Genomic DNA, 26,468 nt, shown 5'->3' on the forward strand with positions numbered 1-26,468 from the left:
AACCTTCTCTGGTGCCATTCACTTCTGTGCCTGGGAAGATCATGGAACAGATCAACCTGGATGACATGCTTGATCACATGAGGAAAGGGTGTGTGATCCGTGACAGCCAGCACGGCTTCACCAGAGGAAGGTCATGCTTGACCAATCTGGTGGCCTTTTATGATGCCAGCAGTGTGTCCTTGTGGCTCAGAAGGCAAATGGTATCCTGGGCTCCATCAAAAGAGGAGTGGTGAGCAGGACAGGGAGGTGATTGTTCCCCTCTACTCTGCTCTTGTGAGGCCCCATCTGGAGTACTGTGTCCAGGTCTGGAGCCCCCAGTACAAGAAAGACAGGGAACTGTTGGAGAGGGTCCCGAGGAGGGCCACAAAGATGATCAGGGGACTGGAGCACCTCCCCTACAAAGACAGGCTGAGGGAGCTGGGCTTGTTCAGCCTGGAGAAAAGAATGCTGCGGGGTGACCTCACTGCAGCCTTTCAGTACCTAAAGGGAGCCTACAGAGGGGAGGGGAATCAACTCTTTGAAAGGGTAGATAACTGCAGGATGAGGGGAAATGATTTTAAGTTGAGGAACGGGAGATTTAGGTTGGACATCAGGGGGAAATTCTTTACAGAGAGAGTGGTGAGGTACTGGAACAGGCTGCCCAGAGAGGTTGTGGATGCCCCGTCCCTGGAAGTGTTCAAGGCCAGATTGGATGGGGCCCTGGGCAGCCTGGTCTAGCATTAAATGGGGTGGTTGGTGGCCCTGCGTGTGGCAGGGGGGTTGGAGCTTCATGATCCTTGAGGTCGCTTCCAACCCTGGTCGTTCTGTGATTCTGTGATTCAAGGTCATTCCATCTCATTCTATCACTGTTACCTGGGAGAAAAGGCCGACTCCGCTCCACACCATAACCTCCTTTCAGGTAGTTGTAGGGAGTAATAAGGTTTCCCCTGAGCCTCCTCTTCTCAAGGCCAAATAACCCCAGTTCCCTCAGCTGCTCCCCATAAGACTTGCGCTCCAGACCCCGCACAGCCTTGCTGTCCTACTCTGGACACGCTCCATGGCCTCCATGTCCTCCTTGTGGTGAGTGGCCCACAGCTGAACACAGCAAGCGAGGTGCAGCCTCGTGAGTGCGGAATACAGAGGGATGGTCACCTCCCTGCTCCTGCTGGCAACAGTACTGCTGACACAAGCCACGATGCCATTTGCCTTCTTGGCCACCTGGGCACACTGCTGGCTCACGTTCATCCGGCTGTTCCCCAAATCCTTTGCCTCTGCAGCCCGCCAGCCACTCTGCCCCTAGCCTGTATGGATACACGGGGTCCTTGCGATCACCAACCCACTCCACACCCACGAGGCCAACCCGGGCACCCACAAAATGGCGGCGCGACCGCTCCCAAAACTTCCACCGCAGCCAAGGCTCTCTCCGGCCATGACGTCATACCGCGCCCCCTCCCACCCCCCCACTTCGCCACCCGCACCATCGTTTCGTCACGATCAGCCCATGGGGGGCGGGACCGGGGGAGGACGCGGGGCGGTGGAGCCCCACCGCTCCGCCCCCGCCTCCGCCCCCGCCCCCGTCGCCCCGCAGCGTGCCAGAGCCGGCCGGTGCCGCCGCCGCCCGCAGCCCGCCGCGCCGTCAGGTAGGGCCGCCGGGCTGGGGTGCGGTTGTCCGTGCCCGGGAGGAGGAGGTGCCGGAAGGGCGCGGGGTGGTCGGTGCGGCGGCGGCTGGGCTGGGGGCGGCAGCCGTGCGGGGGGCTGCGGGCGGCGGGGGCCGAACCGGGTTTTTTTCCCCCAAATCGCTTCCCGAAGAGCATGATGCAATCCGGCATTGCCATGGCTACTGCAGCTTCGCGACCACCCCCCCCCCCCCAGCTCCGCGCTGGGGAAGCGGGTCCTTCTCCTTGGCGTGCTGTGCGGGGAGGGCGAAAAAAGGAAAGAAAAAAAAATTAATTAAAAAAAAACCAAAACAAAACGTGGAATCAAAAGCGTTGGCGGCGGAGCTATAACGGGAACGGCGGAGCCGCGGGGGCGGCGTCCGCGCTTTGTGCCCCGCGGAAGTGGATCGGAGCATCCCGAGCCCCGCGCGGCGCGGGGGCGCTGCCAGGCCGCGGGGGGGGGCGGCGCGACGGGACGGGAGCGGGACGCGGCCACGTGCCGCGGGCTCTGCTGAAAACTTCCCCGCGTCGCCGCCGTGCCGCTGCGCTCCGTGTCGAGAGCGTGCCGTGTGGGGCCGTGGCGGGTGGGGGTGCCTCCGGGGAGCTCCCCGTCCGCAGACAAAGGCGGCTTGGCTCTGCGGGGCCGAGGTCTCCCGCCGGGCACCGCTGCTCGCTCGGAACGACGGGCTCCGGCCGGATACGGATTGATGTATCGCTCCGGCTGCGGGAGGCTGGAGGTGCCGGCGGTGCCCCGGCGGCGCTGGGTTCCCACGCGGCGTATCGAGCGCCTCGGTGGAAAACGCAGACGGAGAGCTCGGCCCGGCCGCCGGGGATGGAGAGGAGGGAAAAACAGCACGAGAAAAAGGCGCGGGTGCTGTTGTATTTAGGATGCTTCCGAACAGGAAGTCTCGAAACCGCTCCGTGCAAACGACACACGCCCTGCAGCTGGAGCCAGGCGAGGGGGAGCTCGGGCTGCTCGGCTGGGCACGGCCATTCGCACGAGTCCGCTCCCAGGGTCAGGCAGCGCCCGACCTGCTGCCGGCCCTGGGACGGAGGGCTTTGCCGCGGGACGATGCGTGTTGCAGGCAGAGAAGGTGGGGGTTTGTTTGTTTTTAATGCCAAGTCATGAATAGCACCGACGGGTTTGGTGATCTAACGTAGGTATTCCAGCCTAAGCCTGCCTCGTTCCTTTGCCTGAGGGTTTGTTGGAAGGGTTCACGGCTCGTGCTGGGTGCTGGTGTGCCATCGCTGCCAGGAGGAGCAGCACAAACAGCATCAGGGCTGTAAGCCTGCAGCGCACAGCATTATCTACTGCTATTCAGGAAGGAAGGGCAGAGCTTCTAAAGCGTGCATGTATCTGGGTTGCAATAGTCATAATCAGGAGCAGCAGGTAACCAACCCATGTTCCAGAACAGGACCATTTTGCTGGCTGGGGTGTCTGTTGACAGGCACGGATGAAGGGTTTCCCTTGAAAGTTGCATGCCTGTGGATGGCTGGGCTTGGCGTGCTGGAAATCCCTGCCAGCTTTCTGCACGTGTCAAAGAGAGCACTGCACCAAGGTTAGCAATGGGTTTGCCACATCAAAGATGCCAACCAACAGGGCTCATGGGTCCAGGACACTGTAAAACGTGCCAGAATTTGGGATCTTGTGCTGGATTTCTTGCATGAATAACACATGCTGGAAGCACTTGGGGATTTCTTTGTGTGCTTTTTTGTCCATAATAAGCAAAGGAAATTGTAAATGTACTAAGCTAAGGGGCATGGTTTTAGAGACATGGTTTAGTGGATACAGTGGTGATGAGTTGATGGTTGGACTACGTGGTCCTAGAAATCTTTTCCAGCCTTAATAATTCTATGTATATGTATATACTCAGTATTTTAGCATTCAAAAGCAATCGGAGAGCAGTCATGAAGTTAATGTGTCATGGAGCTTTGTCTTGCAAGCTCAGGATGAGTTGCTCTGTTTGTCCCACTGTGGTCATACTCATTTAAAAAGCAATCACACTTTGTGTAGTTTGGTTTACTTTCTGCATCAGCAGTTGATTTATTAGAATGAAACTCACGTGTATCTGTAACATAAATAAAGCATCATTAGGGGTATTCAGCTAATGTGCTGTTTGACTGACCTTTAGGTATACTTAGTGCAGTATTTCAATAAGTTGTTGTCTTTACGTTTCTCAGGAAGAATTCCTCACTGCATTCCTTGCCCTTAGAACAGTCAGAGCTGAAATTAAATATTTTGAATTCTCTCATCTTATCTGTTCTTTCCACATTGACCTTCGTTTTATGTTGATTGTAAGAGGCATTAACTTGGAGAAAATACAGTTAACAGAGCAACAACAGAAAAATCTATCTATTAGTTGGAAAGAATCCTGTGAGTTTGGCAGGCTCCTGTACAGTAACTTCAATTGCTCATTCTTGTGCAGCTTTTTGAAAAAACTTTTGAAGATACTGATTTTTTGGATGCAGATCTGACCATTGTAGTTTCCAAACTGCTGTGGTGTTTCTGTTTGAGTGGTCACACGTGGGAAGCCCAGCACTGAGCTGTCGGTGAGCACATTCTTTGTAAATGCTGTTCTGCTGGTAACTGGTTAAATGCTTTCACATAGCAAACAGACCTCATTCCTTCACCTTCCTCATTTTTGGGCCACAAACGTTGCAACATGAAACACTTCTGTGGCTGTAGAGCTCAAAATATCCACCAGGGTACAGCAACATGGCATTGCTCAAATACAAGAGTGATTTGCAAGGCCAAAACAATTCCTGTCCTTGCTGTCTCCTCCTACTTGTCTTCTACTGGTCTCAGCACTACTTGAAGGAGTGAGTCTCTGGAGCAGTGACTGTGCAGGAGAGCAGCTGGGAGGCATTCCAGCTGTCACTATGGCTGTCAGCTTGCTGCCTGGCCAGAGGTACCTGCCTCTGAGGCAAGAAGCCAAGCTGCTTTTGTCTTACGCAGAGTTGTCTGCTGAAGTGGGCAGTGCTGGAGAGGCTCCCTCAAACCTGCCTATAGTTTCACTGCTGAGGAGCAGAAGCACATAGAATCATAGATGGTGTGGGTCAAGAGGGACCTTAAAGACGGTCCCTTTCTAAACCACTTGCCGTGGGCAGGGTTGCCACCCACTAATCAGGCTGCCCAGGTCCTATACAGCCTGCATTGAACACCTGTAGGGAATACTTCTGCAAATGGTGTGCTATCCTGCTATCCTGAGATGTTTCACAGGCTGTTTCCTTTTCGAAGGTTCTGAATTCCATTAGAGATTTGCCAGCTCTTTGTATAGGCCATGAAGACACCTATTTATTCTGATGCTTTTTGCTGTAAGCTTCCCTGAGCAACCAGTCAGTTTGCTCATTTTGTCTTCTTAATCTCTGTCCTCCTTCGTTGCTGTATCTGGAATTGGCCTGATATATGTGAGTACTTTTGAGGCTGTTGGCCTCAGCTCCAGCAGTAACATTCTCCTGCTTTTACAATGTACCAAATTATATCCTTCCAGGATATAACATATGCTTCTGACAGCTATATAATAGACTTCAGAAATTGATGCTTACTGTGTGCCACTCAGACTTCAAAACAGTTCAAAAAACTGACAACAATCCTTGTAATCTGTAGCTGTTTTGTCATGTACAGTGTAGTCTCTAATTGGTTTTGTGATTCCTAAATGCATTAACAGCACACAGATTCCTGCACTTCAAGGGATTTATGCATGCTAGCATCAGAAACAGTTTTTCCCTTAGAGATTGCATACGTTCGTCCACACCCAGACAAATCAAGAGAATAAGTAAGGAACTGTGTAGAAGTTAGGCTGTTTGAAATCTTGCTTCCAGTTCAATTGCTTTTCTTTGTTCAAATAAATGATCAAATCACACAAATGCTGCCTTGAATCTTGCTGTCAACATACCTCCTGTAGTTGCAGTGGGCTGTATGCAGTGACTATTGAAATTGATCTTATTTCCTAAAGTGTACTGCCATGGTTCCTCTGTTTGTATTTTGGTGTTTGGGACGCGTTATTGTACAGGGTAAATAAGAGCACAAGAACAAACTTGCCCGAAGTATGTGACCTGTGAGTGCTCTCCCAGTGCGGTCAACATGCTGAAGAATTATTTCATTTCCTTGCTGAGATGGTTGATCACGCAAAGCACAAAGCACCAAGCGCTGTGGAAGCACGATGGCAGCTCAGCAAATTCCCTTACCAGGTGCACAACTCTGCAGATGTGTGTTGCTCAGTGGAGCTGTCACTTCTCCAAGAACAAATGAATCATACTACTAATGCTGAACTCACTGTAGTAAACTAGGGTCGGCTCTGAGCATCCCAGTGCATCTGGATGTTTAGCATGCCTGTGTTAAAGCATTATTAGCTACATAGGTTATGCTTTGCTGGTTCCTTCCTAATGGTATCTGTGAATTTACACTGTCATTTACACAGAGCAACTGTCCTTGTCCTGCTACCTCTTCCAAGTCCTCCCCTCTCCCTCTTGTGACCTTGACAAAACTGTTATTCTTCTTGCCAGCTGTATTTGCATTGACTGGAGGATAACTGCTTCCTTCCCCTGTGCAAATCAAGGCTCTCTGCTGTAAAAGAAATGCCGTAGGCTTGAGTTCATATAGCATACTAGTATTTGGGGAAGCTTATAGATGTTTCTGTTGGTGTCACGATTTTAGGGATGTTACCAGTAATAGACCAAAACTAACAGGTTTTGAGTTGCCCAGTACAATGTTTAAGCTTATTAGACTAAAAAACACATCAGAATATCCTATGGCTTTAGGCCACGTGTATAACTACTTAGTTCATAAACATGCAAATTTGCAGGTGCTTTATTTCCCAATGCTTTTTTTTTTTTTTTTTTTTTTTTTTTTATACTGGTACAGACATGCAGGGGAGCATTTAGGATTGAGGCAGAACGTGTGCTGTGCCTGTGATGGCTGGGGAGCCCCTGGATGGGCCAGCTATGAAACATGCCTCCCTCCCTCAGCTGCTGTACGTTTGCAGGAAGCTCAGCACCAAGAAGCTCGTGGAAGTCTGAGGCAATTTCAGCAAGCACCACCTGCCACCAGGCTTCAAAATAAACTAAAACTGGTGTTTGTATGTGGATGGGGCAATTCAGGGCTTGAAGTTCTCAGAAATGCACAAAGAAAATCTTGTATGTTTGCCATTACTTTATCAGCTGTTGATAGACTTATCCCAGCACAGGGCTGTGGTCTTGTGTCGATCCTGTGTCCTCTGCTTTGGCTTCAGTTGAGGCAGTCAACATCTGGAAAACTGGAAACCTTCATACTGTGATCTTGAAGACTTCCCCTCAGGAGTGCTGTTTCTATGCATGTTATTCAATCAGAAAGCTTCTTTTAAACTTCTCCTGAAGGATTAAGTCTTTTCCCAGCTGGCTTTTAGAAGTGTTGATCATCTCCTAGACAAACACTGAGGAGAACCTTTGACTTAAACAACAATAATTAAGCCATTAACCAGTTAGTAGGGTGACATTCTACAGAGTTTAACCCTGCCCTTTAAAAAAAGAAATTGGAGAAACCTTTCTGTGTGCTGAAGTTTAGCTTGTATGATGGTGTGTGGCTCTTATTCTTGCCTAAATGCACTCATATTCAGCTCATTCATATGGTGCTTACATGTTTCTGAGCTAGGCCTCTTGTGGGGGTTATAGGACAACTGCAGGCAGAAGGACATGAAGCTGAATTTGGCTTTGAAGGACGCAGCCCCAAATTATGTATCATATCATAGAATTGTAGGATCACAGGCTTAGGAGGGACCTTAAAGCCCATCCAGTTCCACCTCCCTTGATGTAGACAGGGCAGCCCCCCACCAGATCAGACTGCCCAGGGCCCCATCCAACCTGGCCTTGAACACCTCCAAGGATGGGACATCAACAGATTCTCCAGACAGCTGTGCCAGTGCCTCACTGCAGTAAAAAGCATAGAATCAGTCAAATATATAGAATCTTGAAGTTGCATTTGTATGTGACGGTTACATTTGCATTTGTACACATATGGTATGATGCTGTGTGGATTGCAGGGTTACAGCTGTTTACAGTGAAATTGTGGACAGGTATCCCTATCACCTTCTGCAAGAGCTTCAGAAGTAGTGTGGTTGCAGTAGGACACACACATGGGGAGCATCAGCGATGTATGGAGTGGCGGACACATTGTTTGACAGAGACAGAAGGCACCAGTTGAGTCAGTAAGGACTGATGCCTTGTTGTTCTGTTAAAAATAGGGAGGAAAAAAGAAATACAAGTAGTTGTCCCAGAAGGGTTGCCACATTTCATTGTAGATTATGGTTAATGCAGTAGCTGCTTGTAGGTAAAAGTTTTGCATAGACATAAGCCATTGTTAGAGTCAGTTGTTGTGTTGTGCCTCTTACCATGAGAGTTTACATGACTCTAGCTCTGTCTCCTGGTTTTGCAGCCATTACCAGATTCCCAAGTAATCCTGAAATGTCTGGGGGCTCGAGGCACCACTCAGACCTTGCTCCTCCTTGATAGGCTTCTGAAACCCCTGATTTTGTTACCCATTCTTCTGCCCTTTCAAAAATCATCATCTGCCTTTGAAGCAAGCAAAGGCAAACTGCAAACCTGAGCACGCCTTGCAGGACAAAAATAACATACTTTGATACTTTTTTATTTTCTGTATTGATTTCTTGCTCTATCACCACTGCTAAGTGGTAGCATTATGATACAGGAAGGGATCATTAATGTTCTATTCAGAGGTTTTGTATCATTTTTTCAAATCCCCCACCTAATTGACTCGTCACTTCTGGGTACAGTACAGAGCTCATTTAGGTAATGTATTCAAATATAAGCTCCAGCAGAGCTATCATGAACTTTCAGTTGTGAGGGCTAAATGCTCCTTGGTTTTATATCAGGCACATCAGGCTCAAATGATGTGCAGGGCTGGGTATCAGTTGCATGTAGCACAGGTCTGCTCTCTGGGTGTTTGTGTGGGCTGGCTCCATGTGATAAACTGGCACTTAAGAAACTTAAAGTGGAGCTTTGAGTCCTCAAGAACACAGTAGGTGAGAACACAGGGCTCTCACCAGGTTTTAGCCAACTTTCAGAGTGTGTGGAAAATGATCACCTCGGAACAACGTGTGTGCTTTAGTGCTCCTTGTTGCCTTTGGAGGAGGTGGCTATAACCTACTTACAGCATTAGGGCTGTAAGCAAGTTGCCAAATGTGTGCATGTGGTAGATTCTCAATAACGTCAAGGGCTTTTCTACTCTTCTTCCCCTTTCATTTTTCCTTTTCTCCCTCTTCGTTTCTCTCTTCCCCTTTCTCAGCATTGCCCTTTGGAAGCTGGCTCAGCAGCTGTTGTTCTGCAGGGGGGGTTGTTCTGCAGAATGGGGGAGCAGAGCTGGGGTCTGTGCTGAGCCATTGGAGGAGTCCTGGCTGGGGTCAGCATGTAAAAGACATTAGTGAGGCTGTGGCCTTGAGCACCACATTTCCCCTGTTTGCAATGACAGGTCTACCTCATGGAGAGTCCCTGTCTGCTGTTTGTTTTTAGGTGGCACGTCTGTGTGGGGGACTCATATGCTATAGTGACAAAACATTGTGGAACAACAACCTCCAATCACTGGGATTGTGTTTAGATATTTAAAAAATAGGTCCATGGAAGAGGTATGTCGGACAAAAGAGTTTTAATGTGAATTAAAAATAGACCCATGGTTGTGATGAGAGGCTGGGGGACAACTTTCACAGAGCTGCCAGCATTAGTAAGTGGTTTCATTATCTGAAGCATTCTGTGTTCTACCCAGTCTGTACAAAACATACATGAAATAGAATAACAGAATCACTGAATGGTTTGTGTTGGAAGGGACCTTTAAGATCACTTAGTTCCAACTCCCCTGCTATAGGCAGGGACACCTCCGGCTAAACCAGGTTGCTCATAGCTCCATCCAGCCTGGTCTTGAATGCTTCCAGAGGGGGGGCATCCACAGGTGCACCTCAGAAGGTAAAGATCTGGTTTTGCTTTCTGGGCAACTTCATGTGCAGAGTACTGCTATGCAGGCTAAAGTGCTTGTCTTTCCCATAGAGTTAGAAGAGCTCTACTAGAGTGGCTAATGAAACAAAACTTAATTCCTTCCCATCTTTCACTCCTGGCAAAAGATTAGTGCTTATAAAATACACCGTAAGTTGGGTTTTCACTTTGCTGTAAGCAGAAAGGAGAAAGCTTCATTTTTCTATATAAAAATCACTTTCTAATTATCTACAATGTGTTTTTCCTATATGATGAATTTAATTATAAGATCTGGGTATTGAGTTGAACTGCTTGGAATTATCAGAAAATCAAAGTCACTGACATTCTTCTCAGGCTCCTGCACTTGAGTCTTGTCTCAGATCGCTACTGAGGGCTTAATTATTGTTTCTTACTGTATAATATGCTTTAATACTGAGCATTAAGATGTACCGATGAATATCTCCTCTGTCTTTCACAATCCTCAGCTTCAGACTGACTGTGTTTTTGGTCAGGGTCACCTGATGCCCAGTGTTTAGCTTTTTATTTTTATCATTTTCTGTTTCTCTCCACTGTTTCTGTTTCTGTTGGAAAATTCTTGCAGACTGAACAAAGGTTGCCCCTTTGTGAAGGAGGCTGTCCTTGGTCCCTGTCTGTGCAATCTCTTGGTGGTCAGCTCTCTCCTCCCCCACCTTACGTCCTGCTCTCTCACAGCTGGTTTGGATTGCATCCATCCTTGGTTCTGAGTTTTGCAGGACGGATACTAATGCATCTTAAAATCTTTCTTTTGTATTGTCAACATCTCGGCCCTCTTTTATTGCTGCTTTTACAGTGCAATAATCTGTCAGTTCAAGCTGTAGTGTTTACATTTACGATCTCTCTGTGAGGTAGTTCTGTATGACATTAGCACGTTCTGTATGACTTTCTGTGACTCTACATACCACATTTTTCCTTGTGCTTTCCACCAGAACACTTCCAATATGTAAGATGCAGTGTGTACAACACATTTTATTTTGAATACTGTTTTATAATTCTGCCTTAAAAACAGAGGCATCTTTCTCCTTGTCTGTGTTCTTCCTTTACCTACCTTTTTGCTGCAGCCTTGGTTTCTTGCCAAGTAGTGAGAAACATGTGGTAGAATGGACATGGCCAAAAACTCCTCACTGGGTTGTTTCGGAGGGCTATCCTAATTTTCTCTGCTTTTTTGCTCCTGTGCAGGGCAGAGGCAGGGTGCCCCTTGCATATCTGTGCTGTCTTCCTCGAGCAGGCAAGCTGTGAGGCAGAAGGTGCCTATCTGGTACTGCCTGATAGGGAAAGGAATGGTTGTAGGGCAGAGGGAGGAAACTCATCACCTTGATGAGTTTGGGTGTTTTGTCCCTATGTTTGGAACAGGTACACCATGCTGAATTACAGTACTACCTTTCATAGAATCGTAGAATCATAGAATGGCCTGGGTTGAAAAGGACCACAATGATCATCTAGTTTCAACCCCCTGCTATGTGCAGGGTCACCAACCACCAGACCAGGCTGCCCAGAGCCACATCCAGCCTGACCTTGAATGCCTCCAGGGATGGGGCATCCACAGCCTCCTTGGGCAACCTGTTCCAGTGTGTCATCATCCTCTGTGTGAAGGCACCCTCTGTGCCTTTGCTCTAAAGCTTTTGAAAGCATGAAAAAGCTGCACCTTGGCTTGTGTTGCAGATGGGATTATATACTCCATTCGTAAGAGAGAAGCAGCAGTGTGTTTTACTGCTGTAAGGTAGTGTTTTAACAAAACTTACATGACCTAACAAGGTTCATGATGGCAAGGTCACTGGAGAATAGGGTCAGATAAGGCTGCTGGGAAGGCCCTCCCACTGCATCATGGGGCTGGAAGGGGCCCCCAACGATTTATATGTAAGGGATTATATGTACCATTACTCTTTTATATCACTCAACACCATAGCAAGTTAGCCAGCTAATAGCACATAGGAAGTCTTTTTTGAGGAACTCGGTATTGGTTGCTTACTGGTATCTGTCACACGTAAGGAGTCTCCACCTTGGGGAGTAACCTCGTGAGGTGTCCCTGTGCTGGGTGCAGATGCTGGCACACAGCTTGCTGCCACACAAGCAGAGGTCCTTGGGGATTTGATGGGGATTACGGGGGGGTCACCTTGCTCCATGGATCTGTGCCCGTGTCCCAGTGAGCTGATGGACCTGTGATAGAATTTGTCAGACCAGATCCCAAATTTAAGGAAGCTCCCTGACCCCAACAGCTGTTTGCTTTATTCCCACTCAATATTATTCAGTCCCTACCACTTAAGCATACTTGCCACAAGTGATCGGTTTCAGTTTCACCTGGTTTTCTGCTATATGTCTCTTGCAAATATATTAATTGCAACGGGTCCTGAGGCATCGTTTTTGTATTATGTTGCGGAGTAATACCCCAAGGTTTCTCTGTTCTTTTTGTTTGAACAGCAGGTCTGGCTTCATATTCAGGAGGATTTCTGGGAAACAAAGGATCATTTTCCTCTGGCTCGCTGTCATCGGGATCACCCCAGCTATCCCCATCCCAATCTTCAGGGGATACTCTTAATGTCCTATAAAATGTGCAATGTTGAGTGGAAGAAAGTCTGCGTAAGCATCATCTCAGCCCTTTCTTCCAAATTTTTCCCTTTTTCTTTTCCTCCTTTAACTATTTCTGAAGTTGTTCGGCTTTTAAAGACTCCATAGCCTTAACAACTCCATAGCCTTCCTCTATTTCTTCTCTAGGTCCTGTTCCTTTTTACTTCTGTTTTCTTCCATATACAGCTTCTAACCAGGAACTTAGCATCTTGCAGACAACTCTTTTCCTTTTCCATCTGTAGTGCAGCCCCTAGCTGCCTCTAGGTGCTCTTCAGTGACTTTCCAATTATGCCATTTGTCATGAGCCCACCCTGTTGAGGAGCTGAGGCTCGAGCTCACTCCATGCCTCCTTATAAGCACTTGCCATCTTGCTGACTGCACCATCTTGTCGTGGAGGAGATCATACACCTTATTCATACGAGAGCAGCAGCAATGTGTTTCATTGCTATAAGGTAGTGAACTAAAAAAGCTTATGCAACTTAGTAAGGTTTATGTTGGCAAGGTCACCGGGTTGGATACTGGATAGAGAACAGGGTTAACCCCATAGCTGGGTTTGTAGTGCAGGTGGTTTCTTCATTAGGAGAGATTTTAATGGCAAGAGAGTTTCCTTTGCACCAGGAATTTGCAGTGTCTTGTTTAAAGAAAAGAGCAGCAACATTTTGGAGGAAACAAAATCATTGTGCTGGTATTCCCTGTGGGATTTCTGCAGGTGCCTGGATTTTTTTATATTGTGAACTTGCGGAAAATGGCCTGGCAGCTGCCAGATGTGTGGACAATGCTTTTTATTTCTTGAGTAATCTTCTTTAAGTTCGTAGAAAGAGCCAGTGACGTGATCACACCAAGCCTTACCACTTATATTCTAGCTGGTTGGTCTTCCTCGCCCAAAAGCAAGCAATAAGGAGCTGTAGTGCTTGCATCCAGATGCATTAGTATTTCGAAAACCAGGATATCTATACATAGAAATGCTTTCTTTTCTAGTTTATCCCAGAGTCAGGCCTGCATTCCAGCAGCCCTTGTTGGGCTTTTGACCTGGTGCCCTGCATCACATGCGCCTTGCTGACATAGCACAGCCCTTTGGGGGCAGAGCTGGTGCAGAGTCTCACACAGGTACAGCCCCAGAGTGCTTTGGGATTCTCCAGGCTCTTCAGCTCTCAGCTTCTGCAGCAGAAATGCCGCTAGCTGGCTGCCTGTTGGCTTTTTTGGCAACTCTGAATGAAATGCTGCCAGGTACCCATGTTATACAGGAAGGGAAGAGAGTAGGAGAGATGGGAACAAGGCATCTGTGAGAAATCTCCTATGTCCCCTTCCTCTGCTGTTAGACCATGTAATCTTTGCTTCTGACACTGCTTGTCAGTCCTGGGCAGGAAAAAATCCATTTTGTTTTCCAAAGAATTGTTTTATCTCCTTTATCCTGTGGAAAAGAGAGTGAGTTCTGAATGCTTCAAGGGTAGCTGCTTTTCTGATCTATGAGCTCTGCATTTACACCATTTTTAAGGCAAGAGAGATAGAAACAAGTCTGGGTTTTGTGAGAGTCAATCATTTTATCAAGGAAACAAAAAGATTCTTGAATGTGTTGACCACACCAGGAAGGCATTTACAGATAACCCAGAGTTTGGTATCTGCAGGGTTTTGTTCTGAGCAGCATAATGTCATGGCCTAACAGTTGTATCTCAACAAAGCTTTTGCCTCTCTTCTCCACCATTCTGAGAACTGCTTTAGTACCTTCTTCTATTCAAAGTTGTTCACACCTGCCTGACTTTTTGGTAGCACAACTGCATGCAGTTGTGCCTGGCACAATGCTCAGCGTCTTACACTGAAGGTACAGAGTTTTAGTGCAGCTGCAGCCATGCAGCATTAGCTCATGCCTTCTAGGAAAATGCATAAGTTTCAAGATGGACTTCTGATAATGTGTCTGTCTCTTGAGAAGAGATGGCAGCACAGCGAGCTGTGAGCTGGGCTTCCATTTTCTTTGGGTATAAGTGTAGAAAATGACTTTTTTTTTTTTTTTTTTTTTGCCTGTAATGAATGCAGCGGCTGCATATATTTTTCTGTATATTGCATCCTGATGAGGAATTTCACTTCTCCCCCATGCTTACTGGAAATAAGAGCAAGCACACAAATAAATAACATGCAGTGACTTGCCTAAAGTCTTGTGGAGGTGAATTTTTGTATGTTTTCCGAAGCACAGATGGTCCTCCAAAAGATATCCTTTACGCATCTGAATACAGACTGTAGCTACATGGCTTAGCAAGGCTTTTAGATTTTGGTTTTTTGTTCTCTCTTATCCCTGTACTCATCAGGATTGTGTAGCTTTATCTTTGTGACTGTCACCCTCTTGTTCATGATCTTCCTCTAATTTCTTGGCTTTTTGGTTATCACTGCTCTAGCCACCCCCTGGACCCTAGGTAATCTCTTTATCTCTAATCCTGTTAGCTGTGCTCAGCGCTCTTTGTTTAGCACGGTGTTTCTGTCTGCAGTAAAATCTCACATACTGTTATAGGGCAGACTGCAAGCTTTTGCACATCAAGCTAATAAGTGCAAAGAAAATAATGAAGAATTACAGAAGTCCTGTGCTTTGCTTCACTCTTGAGATGTTCACTGGGCTGACCAAGTCGGTGTGGCTGCTGTGGGGTGCTGGAGATAATTCTCACATGGCAGAGTGGCTTCACTTACAACTCTTTGTATTGCTACTCACTGTGTTTTTAGGGTTTGTTTCTTTGTTTTTTTAACATGCAGTTATGAAATGTGACTTGTTTGTTTGTTTGTTTGTTTATAAAGGAAGGAAAGAATAAGGTGGGGCTCAGCGTTGAAGCTGCACTGTGCCCCTGAGCTCTGCTGTCAGTGCTGGGTGGTGGTGGTGGTCACTCAAGACCAGTCTTCTCTGTCCTTTGGACTTTGTTGTCTGTGGTCTCTGTGACTCTGTTACTAGAAAATAACTCCACTGTGTATTGCTGATACAGCTCAGTGTTTGTGTGTGTAGGGGTGCCAGCCTCATGACCGAGATGGCTCATGAAAATAGGCTTCATGGACCAGACCTTCATTTTCTCCTGTGGATGTAAGAAGTTGACTCAAGAATGAGTACAGTCCAAGATGAGAGGAACTGCTTTATTAATGGAGAAGAGTATTGCAGCCCTTATTACAGATGGCACTTGAATGATGGGAAATAAAAGCTGTGGCCCTTGGCATTTAGTTCCTGGCTCCTCCTTTCTGTCACATCTCCTTAGCTTCCCAGGCGGCTTGTTGCTGGCTTGCAATGAACAAAATTTATCTAGCAGTATTTTCTCAATTGCAATACCAGCACAGCTTTTGGGGGAAAATAAAAAGAGAATGTCACATTAGAAAAGCAGCTGTTTACCAAATACTTGTATGCTGTGTGGGGAGGAGGGTTTTGGAGCAGAGCTGTATAGGAAATGCTGCGCTTCAGCATTACTTCCAAAATAGTCAGCCTGTATCTATTGTGCCTTATATAGACACATAAATTCTCCATTTCCATCCAGCCTAGTTTGATACAGATTTATCCACTCTTCTGCTTTATTTCCCATTTTTAAAAAATCAGTTCCTTAAAAGCCAAGTGGTGGTTGGTTGTTCTGTGTCCTTGCACGTTTTGAAGCTGTGTGCTCTTCCAAGCAAAGCAATTGAATAACCCTGCGTGCTTTGCCTTTTCTTCCTCCTCGTTTTATTTCTGTAAATACTTTTGCTACGTGTACGTTATGACTCCAACACCACGTTACAAGCTGGCAGCTGCGATGAGCGGTTCTGTGGTTATTGGATAACATGAGCAGCGGCTGGGCAAAGGATACTGCATTGAACGCTTGATTCCTGGAAAATGCATACTGTTGCAAAAAGCATTTTACCGTAGCACCAAAGGATACTGGATTCTCTGCTGCTAATTGGCACTTTGCAACATGGAGAAACTATTCTTTCTAGCTGGATGCATCCTTCTGGGCTTAAGAGGGGACGGTGTACCCCTATTTTTCACCTGTTCTCAGCAATTCCATGGGAATATCTGGTTGGTTGCTTCCAGCTTGTTCTTCCCTCTTGGCTGTCATCCTCAATGTCCTCCCTAATGCTAAAGGTGCCTTAGCACCAACCGCTGGCTGCAAAGGGACGAAATGCATGTGAATGTCCTAATCCTAGGGCATTCAGATCCTAACTCAAGGTAAATCGAGCTAGTTGCGATCTGCTGAGAATGTGACTTAAATCAGGGATCTATGATTTGACTTACCTCATCTATTTGATGATGATTAGATTTAATGAGGTGTGGGGTATGAAGAACAATTAACTATTCCATTTTGCTGTACTCTTTCTTATATTTGTTTCTACCCTGTTAAACACTGCAATTACCTCAGTTGTACTTCATTGTAAAGGCAGTCACTGCTGGAGGATATGCCGAGGCGTGGGAGGAATTGCAGGAAAAAGTAATGGCATGAAATCATCCCCCTAATTATCTGGGCAAAGCTCTCCCTTACCCCTTCATTTTCACATTTTTTGAAGTACCATTGAGGTTAAACTGCTTGAGACTAGCTTCTTCCTTTGTCCTGTGTTTTTTTTTTACACTTCCCTGAGTTTTGTGCAAATAATTTATTTCTAAGCTTCCTTACGTTTGTGCTGATGGATAACATGAAAGCTCAGCACGGTGAGTCCTGGCGAGTCAGCAGCAGACAGGATGATTTACCACCAATGCAAGTTGGGCCGAAAATCTGCAATGCTTTGCTAGATATGCAGTTGCAAACTGAAGTTTTAAAATAATTTATTGCATTTAAAAAAAAAAAAAAATCTGCAGCACTCTCTCTTCATATGGCTTCTCATAAAACAAGTGTACCTGTGCTTTCAGATCAAATGGACTATGAGCTATCCTAAACTTCACATCAGTGCTAACAGGAAGCATGCTAAAGGCCTACGTGGGTGTTCAAAAAGGGAGAAAAAGGAAATCTGGGGCTGGTGGCAAGTTGGAAGACAAAGAAAATGTATGTGAGTGAAGGATTTGGAAATGTGAAGAAGAAACTGGACAGCTTTGGCAAATGGGCAGTAAAAAGTTGCCAGTTTTGGTTAAAGATGCTGTCTTCCCATTATCAAGCAGGTGATGGTTCTATTTGGAAAAAGGGACCATTGCTATTTTTGGAGGAGAGAAAAGAGGAGCCACCTCTGCAGTGGTGAGGACTGGGAAACATCAACTAGAAAACTTATTCAAGATTTTCAAAATCAAGTGCCTAAAATTAGGCTTTGAAGTCCTAATTTAAGAACTGAGAGAGTGGCTGATTTCCAAGAATGCAGAGCAGCCAGGCCTGACTCTGCGTTGTGCTCAGAAGTCAGAACAATTATTTAGATGTCTATTTTAGGATTTTTTTAGCTCAACTTGAGGCACTTAGATTTGATAAATGGAATCTGTTATTTCAGGGAGTTCTGGAGAAGCAGGATAAAAGCTGAAGCCTCTGCTTAAAGGGAGTGGACTCCTAATGTATTGAGCATTCAGCCCAAAATGTTTTGTTGCTGTTGTTTGGTTTGTTGACAAAAGGGCACAAGCCTTCAGGCTTTAGTGACTGGTCATTGGAATTGGAAACTGAAATTTGGACCTGGAAAATAAAGAAAAAAAAAATCAACAAGAAAATGTGATCAAGAATTCTCAAATCAACTTTTGGCATAAAACCTCCAAAATATGTTTTCTGTTGAAAGCGTAGGAGAAGAATTTCCCTTGAATGGAATAAGCTAGCAAAATGTTTCAGTATTTAGCAGCTCTTCAGTCTTGATGGTCATTAGAAGGGCAAGTTCCCCCTGCTGTATGAAAAACACTGATACATCAATAAAATTCCTGAGAAAAAACACATCTGAGTGTAGCCTTTGGCCTGTGCTTTCAGCTGCCGAGGATCACTTGTGCCCAAGCTGAGCACCTCAATAGCATTCAAGTTTTCCACCTGCATTGTATTGAGTATGTGTGTGAAGTGCTAGAAACAGGCATATGAAACATTCTGTGAAGTGCTAGAAACAGACAAAGCATATGAAACATTCTGTAGATTCCCCAAACCCCTATTTAGATAAGTGCAGAGGACTTTTGGAAAAAAACTACTATTTTTATGATAGGCTTTGATCTGGTTGGAGCTACATGAAACTATAGCCTTTGTTATGTTTGTGTTGTGGACTTGGAAGGCCAGTAATTAAAAGGGCCTGGGAACGGTTTTATGAAAATCAGAGTTGCCTAGAGTTGCCTAATAGCTTTAAAAATATGAAAAGAGTCAAAAATTTGTTTGTTACTTCTTTGGTATAGTACTTGCTACTACAAAAGTCAAAGGCTTAGTTAAAGTCATCTCTACTCTGTGCTTCCTGTTAATATCTTCTGTCCTAGGATAGAAGCTTTGTGCTCTTCTGTAATCTAGCTACAACTGAAAAATGTAGACTTTTGTTTTCTCTTGAGCTATATTATATGAGGAACCTGTATATGTTCCTGGTCTGTGCCACCTAGTCAGTGTGAATTCTCTCTCTTCTGTATGCTGGAACACCAGACCTCAAGAGATAAAGGTCAAAACAACCAATCTCTGGAAAAAAAAAAAAAAAAAGTATTTCTGTTATGTCTGTCCAAATTTTCCTCCCTGTGGAATCTCTACTTCAGTGTGCTCATCCTGGGCTATTAGTGCCTAATGCAGCTTGCCTCAGCCAGGACAGGTGATGATGTGCAAGTAGCTGCAGCAGCCATGGCCACAGCCCCTTGCCTGCCAACTTTAAACTTCATCTCATTTTCAGAAATCAGTGGTTGTCTGCGTTTTTTATTGCTTTACAAAGTGTTCTTCTAACACACAATCTGTAGTGAGTACTTTACAGCCTAGTAATACCCTGTCTCTAGCGTGCAAGTCATAGAAGAGGTTGAATGTAAGCCAAGGAAACAGACACTGAGTACTTTGAAATGACAACCTGGAATGACAACACATCTCTTCCTAGTATGAACAAATTAGCAGTGTACATGTTTCTTTTTTTTTCTCTCTTTCTTCTGGGAGTGGAAAGATGTTCATGTTTTCATGGGGACTGAGTTTCTTCCATCATCTGACAAGACCTTAATCCTTCCATCTCTCCCAGCTAGGTAGCAGTTTTGGTTTCTGATGGACTTCTGTGGCATGACACAGTGATATCTCACAGCCTTGATGTGTGCCAGTGGCTTCTATCCAGTGCTGGTAGTAGCTTCACAGCTCCCTGAACTAAGACTTTTACTATGTTGGTCACCTGTGTGTGGGTAGGTGCCTGAGTTCTTCTGAGTTCTGATCAAATATCTGGCATTAGCATATCTTAATACTTGTAAAGAATTTCACAATAACAGTAGCAGAAATGGATCTGGGCACATCACAGACTACTTTTTTCTAAAAGCCTTAATGGCTTTTTTGATGGATTTCCAAACTCTGCTCACTTACCATCCTAAAAACGATAGGGAAAGAGAAAGTAAGAGCTGTTTTCATTCTGCTGAACATAATCGATAAAGTCAAGTAATTAGGATGGATCTTCATTTATGAAGATGATTTTTGACCTTGATGAGGCTTATTTGGGAGTGCTATCACAACTTTTCTGTGTACTAGGAGAGCAATTAAAATACAGTGCATTTATCAGAGTGTACTGGAGGTCTGGTTTCTGTCCTTTAATAGGAATACCTATAAATTCTGAGGAATTCTCCATGTGCCTATATGAAAGGCTCCCCAGCATCTGGAAAAATCGTGGTTTTTTTATTTTATTTTGCTTAAAACACCAGATCCTTGTTTTCCTAGATTATATATTTGGACCTTAAGGAGTAAAGCCTGTTGTAGATCATCAATCTGAGCGCTCCTATATTCTGATCCAGCCTGCCCTGGTGTTCTGGGGTCCTACTGCGTTGATAAAATATGGTAGCAGAGAGGATGGTTCATTTTCTGTCCACTGTAGAAAGACAAGTTAGAGAAAATGATGTATATAGAAGTACCTGTTTTAGAAAGCAGAGGGTGACATAATTGGATAATTGTCTTTCTCACTTCAGGTAGCAGTGCTGCCTTGCTGTGGTTTATGACTCCTAGGTAAAGGAGCACTGTGATTATCTGTTCTTGTATATGGTGAGCTGCAGGATTTGTTTATTTGCAGTATTAGGAAACCTGCTGCTTACAGTGTTTCAAATAGCAACTGGTTTAATTTTTCTGGAAGTTGATATTCCTCTGAATTGGGAAACTATTCTAATTAAAAAAGAACCCTTGTAGTTGCTGCAGTTGAAGCGATGTTTAATGTTGTGCAGTTATTGGCAGCAGACTTGATGCATTTTCACATGACCCCTCTCTGGAACAAAAGCAGATTGTTTCACTCTGTTTTTGTATTATACAAATGAGTTCCCTTTGAAACAACTTCTTTTTTTTTTCCTGCAAATTCTGGTTCTTCCTCCACTGTGCCTTTTACCGTATGCTGTATAATAACTGTGGAACAAAAGCTACCTGGGACAGCAGCCCTCCTAGGTAAAAAGTCTTCTTTTGGGAGTGAGCTCATCTTACAGTTTTATGAAAAGATTGAACATGGAGTTTCCTTTCTTTCCTTCTTTGCTATATATAGCTTGGTGTGATTTGTTTCTACTTTTTGAGTTGTTTTCATATCTGAATTTTCTTTCAATGTCTAGCAAAAAAATAAAAAAACAGCCAATCAGTTATGAATTGAGCTCAGTTTGTATAACAAGTCCTTGGTTTTGAATCAAGCTGTACCATCTCAGGTATTCCCCTTCACAGTGGGAAGCTGAAGTTAGGAGCAGGTTATGGTTTATCAGATGAATGTGTAACTAAATTGTTATTGGATCAAAGGAGCAACTGATAAACTAAGTGAGGTTTCAGACAACAAAATAAATAATCAGCTGCATAGTGAGCACTTTTCCTCTGGGGATATTTAATAGCTAACAGATTAAAGAAAGAAGCTTGTTCTGGATAATTTTCTTTCTTTTCCTTGGAAATCAGGTACTTATTTCTAAAAGTCTTCCTGATGTTCATGCTTCTGATAGTGTAGCCTTCTCAGTTAGAGGTCAGTGCTCCTAGAATACCAGCGTGCCACAAGCACTCATAAATTGTGTCATAATTAGTACTCTAAAGCAATTTAAAGAATGTATGTTCTTGTAAGTGCATACTTATTTGGACCAGACTTCTTCAAAATTCTGAATGGGAAAATAAACTGGCATGAATCTGGACTACAAAAGACTTTTTACTTTCCCTGTTATTTTAATTGAGTTCTTGGTGTTGTTGGTTTTTGGTGTGTGTGTGTGACCAAATTTCAGGAAAGTTTCTGTGTCTTTGTGTAGTCCAAAACACTAGAAATGGCTTTGTGTGCACAGATTAAGAAAGTTCTCTTCTCTGTGTCCTTGAAAATGCAGTGGGTAAAGATGGGCTTGGGGCGCAGCCAGAAATCCTCTAGGAGCGCTGGAGCTTCAAGGTTACAGTGTGGTGGAAAGGATGTGGGATTACACTGAACAACAAATGATGTAAATACATTCTTGTCTATTTAATTCTCCTGGTGTCATGGGAAGTAGAAGCTGAAATGAAATGGAGGCCCTGCCTGTCCTGCAAGCAGCCATGGAGATGAAGTGGGCCTCAGCTCTGCTTGGGGATGTGCATGGGACCCTGCTCATCCTTGGCATCCTGTTCGCTGTTCTGCTGCCCTCAGGGGAAATCGAGGCGTCAGTGCCAGCTGACCTAATATTTATTTAACTTGTGTAAATCGGAAATATCCTAAAGGCAGTGTTCTAACAGGTAAAAGTAAGGTGTTTCCTTAGCTAGAGGGAAAAAAAAACCCAACCCAAACCAAACCAAACAAAAAAAAAGAAGATGACCTTCTTTGTTGTTACCTATATACAAACTTGAAAACTTGCATAATAGTTTCACTTTTCACTGTATGTTGACCTCTTATGAGTTGCTTGCATTGTTTCCATGTAACTAAAAATTGCTGTTATGTGAGTACCTAAGGAAAGAGAAACATCAAGAGGTGAAAATTATCCTGCTGGAAATGGGCAAAATTATTTTAATGAAAGCTCTGTTATAATTTGAAGAAATTGGAAGGAATTCTGCATAGAGAAGAGGAAATTGTGTGTATATATATATATATTTATTTAAAGCAGAAAGTTTCTTCCTCTAATCAGAAGAATTTCATGAGTGTCTCAGTGAGGGCAACAAAGATGGAGGAGGTCTGCATGTTGAGAGGTGTGAGGAGCACTGAGGTCCCGTTTGTGCTCAGCCCAGAGCAGAGGAGCTGAGGGGAGGCCTGATGGCGGCTGCAGCTCCTCACAGGGAGCGGAGGGCAGCGCTGAGCTCTGCTCTGTGTGACAGCGGCAGGGCCCGAGGGAACGGCATGGAGCTGTGTCAGGGGAGGGCAGCTGGGGTTAGGGACAGGGCCTGTACCAGAGGGCAGTGGGCATGGAACAGGCTGCCAAGGGCAGTGGGCACGGTCTTGAGCTGATGGAGCTCAAGGAGCTTTTGGACAGCACTCTCAGACAGAGTTTGAATTTTGGGTGTTCCTGTGCGGAGCCAGGAGCTGGACTACGGATCCTTATGAGTCCCTCCTCTGTCTGAGGGGTGTTACTTCATATTAGTTTGCCAATAAGGAAGTTGTGGAAATGAAGATCTTCATGCTGTGAAGTATTTCCCTTCATTGCCTATGCAACGCTGTTATTCCATAGTTGTTCATCTGTTTTATGGGCTGTTAATCACAGCTGTAATCAGTCACCTATTCACAAAGTGATAGAGAGCCAGTTTTCACATTTTTCCTTCCCTTTCTCCTCCCCAGCTAATGTTGCCAACCATTTGAAGTTCTTTGTTAAAATAGCTTCATAGTATTTATGTGGGAATTTCAGTGTTGCTGTTCTTTTCAAGGTCCAGCCCTCCTCCATGTAGAGCAATCATGCAAATTATCATCCTGTATTTATACTCTTAAAATACTGAACTAGAAAGAACTTTCGGTTAATCTGCGCTTATTGTTTTAAACCTCTGCATTTCTGTATCCATTATTAAATGCACATCTTTACAGCTGTTTCTTTCTGACACTAGAATATGTTTTCTGTCCTTGTACTGTGTTTGCTAATAATGTCCAGTATCTGTCTGCAATTTTTGTATATTAGTATTTTCTTTGTTAACCCGAGCAGTTGGTATTCAGATAATTAAACTGTTTCTGTGCAATGAAAAATAACTAACTTACTTTTCATTCTTCCATTTCACCAGATTGTAGAATGGAACGTCTGGATAAAACAATCAATAGCTACCTGGATATTTGGCTTGGACCCAGAGGTAGGCTTTTTCATAAAATAAAATAGTATAACTGATTCAAAAGAACAGACACTGGAGCATGAGAAAGAACATTCCTAGCAACATGACTTAGAAAAGTGATCAGTTTTCTTAATATCTACAGAGCAACACAATGTGTGATTCTCTAAGAAAGTAGAAATGTCTCAGGACATGTTCTCTTCTGACCTGGAGAGCTGCTTATTTTTCAGCTACAATCTGAGATGCTGTTCTCTTTACTAGCAGTTACATGCCAGTGTTAGCCTCAGTGACCTACTTATCTCACTCAGGTCTTTGCAGGTTTTGTCTTAGAAGTTAATAATAGGTTGTACTGGAAAAAAAAATCTTGTTAGAATTTGCATTTGATGAAATAAAAATACTCTTATCCTCATAATTGGAGCTGCTTACTTCGCTTTCACTGAAATAAATTTTAAAAAGTATTTTTTAGAATGTATTTCTTCTTCGATACCATTCTTTTTAAAGAAACAGTGGTTTTGGTGGGTTGTTCACTGGGAAAAAGTTCACAAGTGGAAACAACTTGTGAAATCCTGCTCAGTATGAAGGGAGAGGCATTAACACCAGAGAAGACAGTGTCCTTGTGTGAGGGCTTTCATCCAGGCTTCGTGTGATCCCGTAACTGCTGTGCATAGTTAACCCATGTGGTGTTGCTCAGTACTTGTTTTTCCCCTTCCAGTAGCATACTTCCTCCTGCTGCCTACCCTCTTTCTCTGTCCAAATGAAGCTCCTGCTGTTGCTTCACAGGATGAGGTCCATCAGGGAGCTCTGCTGTGGAACAGGCTTCTGATCCTTCAGAGAGTGCTTTCTGCTTGCTCTTGAGTTGTTTGGTGCCCTGGTTGTGCTCACCTTCATGCTAAACCTGTTCAGATTAGTCAGGATGTTGTGATATGACACACTGTTCATACTTGCACGTAACCTATATTTGCCATGTTCTGAAAATTAAGACAGTAAAATCCAAGCAGTTCCCATACTTTCTTAGCCATTCCCCAACCTAGGTTTTAAAGCCTCATTTCTTAAAATCAGCTTACACGTTTGACTCCTTTACAAAGAAGACATTGCTGGTTTATGGTTTGGCAAGCATGGCTTCTATCCTTTAGACAGGGCTCAGGTGAAGGTAGTTAAATGCCATGCTGTTACTGGGTAGAGACCACAGCAGTGACTGTGGAAAAAAGTGTGACGCACTTGTCTTGGGCATTTCTCTGAAGTGCTCATTCTGAGCAGCTGATGTGCTTTTCCTGAGGAGTTGATGTGCTTTTTCAATATTTTGCCAGCTGATCTGGTTAGTCAAATAGGACTGACTGTTTTGTGTTTCATTGAGAACACAAGGACTACAAAATGTAAGTATCTTAAGTAGCACATTTGTTAATCTAGTTAGGCTAGTATTGATACAATGCAGACTACAAAAAGTTATCAGGACCATCTGCTGAGACCCTCAGAGCGTCCACTTCACTACTAGCTTTGCTGGCTCTGTGAGGGAATAAAAACTGTGCTGTTGGAAAGGCTGATTTGAGAGAACGAGAGATGATAGAATTATAGCATCATAGAATAGCTTAGGTTGGAAAAGACCTTAAAGGTCATCAAGTTGAACTGCAGCCTAACCCTAACTCTACCCTAACTCTTAACAACCCTCTGCTAAATCATGTCCATGAGCTTTGCTTTATAATTTGAACTCATCTTTGGTATTCAGGATGGATGAAGCTTCTGAGCAGTAGTTAGTATTTCACTCATAATAATTAGATAATAGTTTAGAAATATCTTTGCCTTATGAAGATTTCTGTTTCCTTTAACAACCATGTAAATAAAATCTTGCTTCTAAAGTTGTTTGTAATTAATAACATAGCCCTTGGTAAAAAGATTTGCTGTTCTCCCTTCATCTTTCTCTGGTCATTCTGATGCTAGAATCATTCTTGAATAAAGATTTTTCTGGATGCATTGAGTTCTTCTCCAAAAGTCTAAGTGTTTGTAATTTCGTTTGTTTGTTTCAGATCCCAGAGTAAAAGGATGGCTTCTTCTGGAAAATTATACACCTACCTTTATCTTCTCAGTCTTGTACTTACTAATCGTATGGCTAGGACCAAAGTACATGCGGAACAAACAACCGTTCTCATGCAGGGGTATTCTAGTGGTCTACAACCTTGGACTCACGCTGCTTTCTCTGTATATGTTTTATGAGGTAGGAAAAAGGATTTGGGTTGGGGTTATTTTGCAGTGTCTGTTTTAATTATATTGGCTTATGTTGAAAATGATCTATGAAGATAGTCCTCCAAAACATGGGGAAACATCAGCAAAAATGTTACACGATTCTTTGATGTTACTTCTGAGAGGAGAATACTCCCATTGCCTAGAAGACAGGCTTAACTGGATTGCTTTGATAGGTTGTACAACGTACTTGGTAGCAAAACTATATTTTGTTTTGAGTGCAAAATGTGTTTTATTTAAATGTGTTTAATCACACTCACACTCTTTGCATCTGTTTGTGTAAGCATGGAATAGCTTCTCATGTCCTCTTAATTTTGCTGAAACAAATTTTGCATCTAGACAGTTGTGATTCGTCTGTTTGTGAATGTTAAAATCTGAACATACAAGTAGATTTCAAACTGAAGAGGACTTATTTTTTTTCTTAACAAAACAAAGATTTATGCACTGTCAAGTTTTCTGCTTCCATAGAGCAATTTAGCTGCTTGTAATTGAGGTTGCATGCCTTTGATTAATGTGAAAATGGAAAACTATGGCAATTTAAATAAGAACGTGGTCAATAAATGATGCAGCATGTGGCTCTAAGGTACAGAGTATTGTGGCTTGCCTTAAACCAGAAGCATTTCTCTTTTTGGTAAGGAGTTATTTCATTTTCAATATGGAATTACAAACAAGAACTAAAACTACTGCTTTCCTTGAGTGGAAGAGGGGGACATTGGCTTAGAAATACATGCAAGGTGTAATTCTTAAAGGTTTGTAGTTTATAGTGTCTTAAGAGATGAATTTAGGTAGGAAGTGATTTGAACTTAAAGGCAATTTC

At 44.0% G+C, this 26,468-nt stretch overlaps 1 protein-coding gene across 3 annotated transcripts in view; it reads left to right on the plus strand.

The window, feature by feature from the left end:
• Window positions 1-1,517: 1,517 nt before the first annotated feature.
• ELOVL5 (ELOVL fatty acid elongase 5) overlaps window positions 1,518-26,468 on the plus strand; it is a 38,179-nt gene continuing 13,228 nt past the window's right edge. Inside the window, exons 1-3 of one of the 3 annotated variants that reach the window (XM_031611242.2) lie at window positions 1,518-1,619; window positions 23,375-23,440; window positions 25,438-25,625. In XM_031611242.2, the coding sequence (XP_031467102.2) occupies window positions 23,383-23,440; window positions 25,438-25,625 (246 nt within the window). In that variant the 5' untranslated portion in view covers window positions 1,518-1,619; window positions 23,375-23,382. The other 2 variants (XM_090136274.1, XM_031611241.2) reach the window with 2 other exon arrangements.

This window comes from Phasianus colchicus, chromosome 2, assembly GCF_987193195.1.
Source record: "Phasianus colchicus chromosome 2, bPhaCol1.hap1.1, whole genome shotgun sequence".
In the NCBI taxonomy this organism is placed as follows: Eukaryota; Metazoa; Chordata; class Aves; order Galliformes; family Phasianidae; genus Phasianus; species Phasianus colchicus.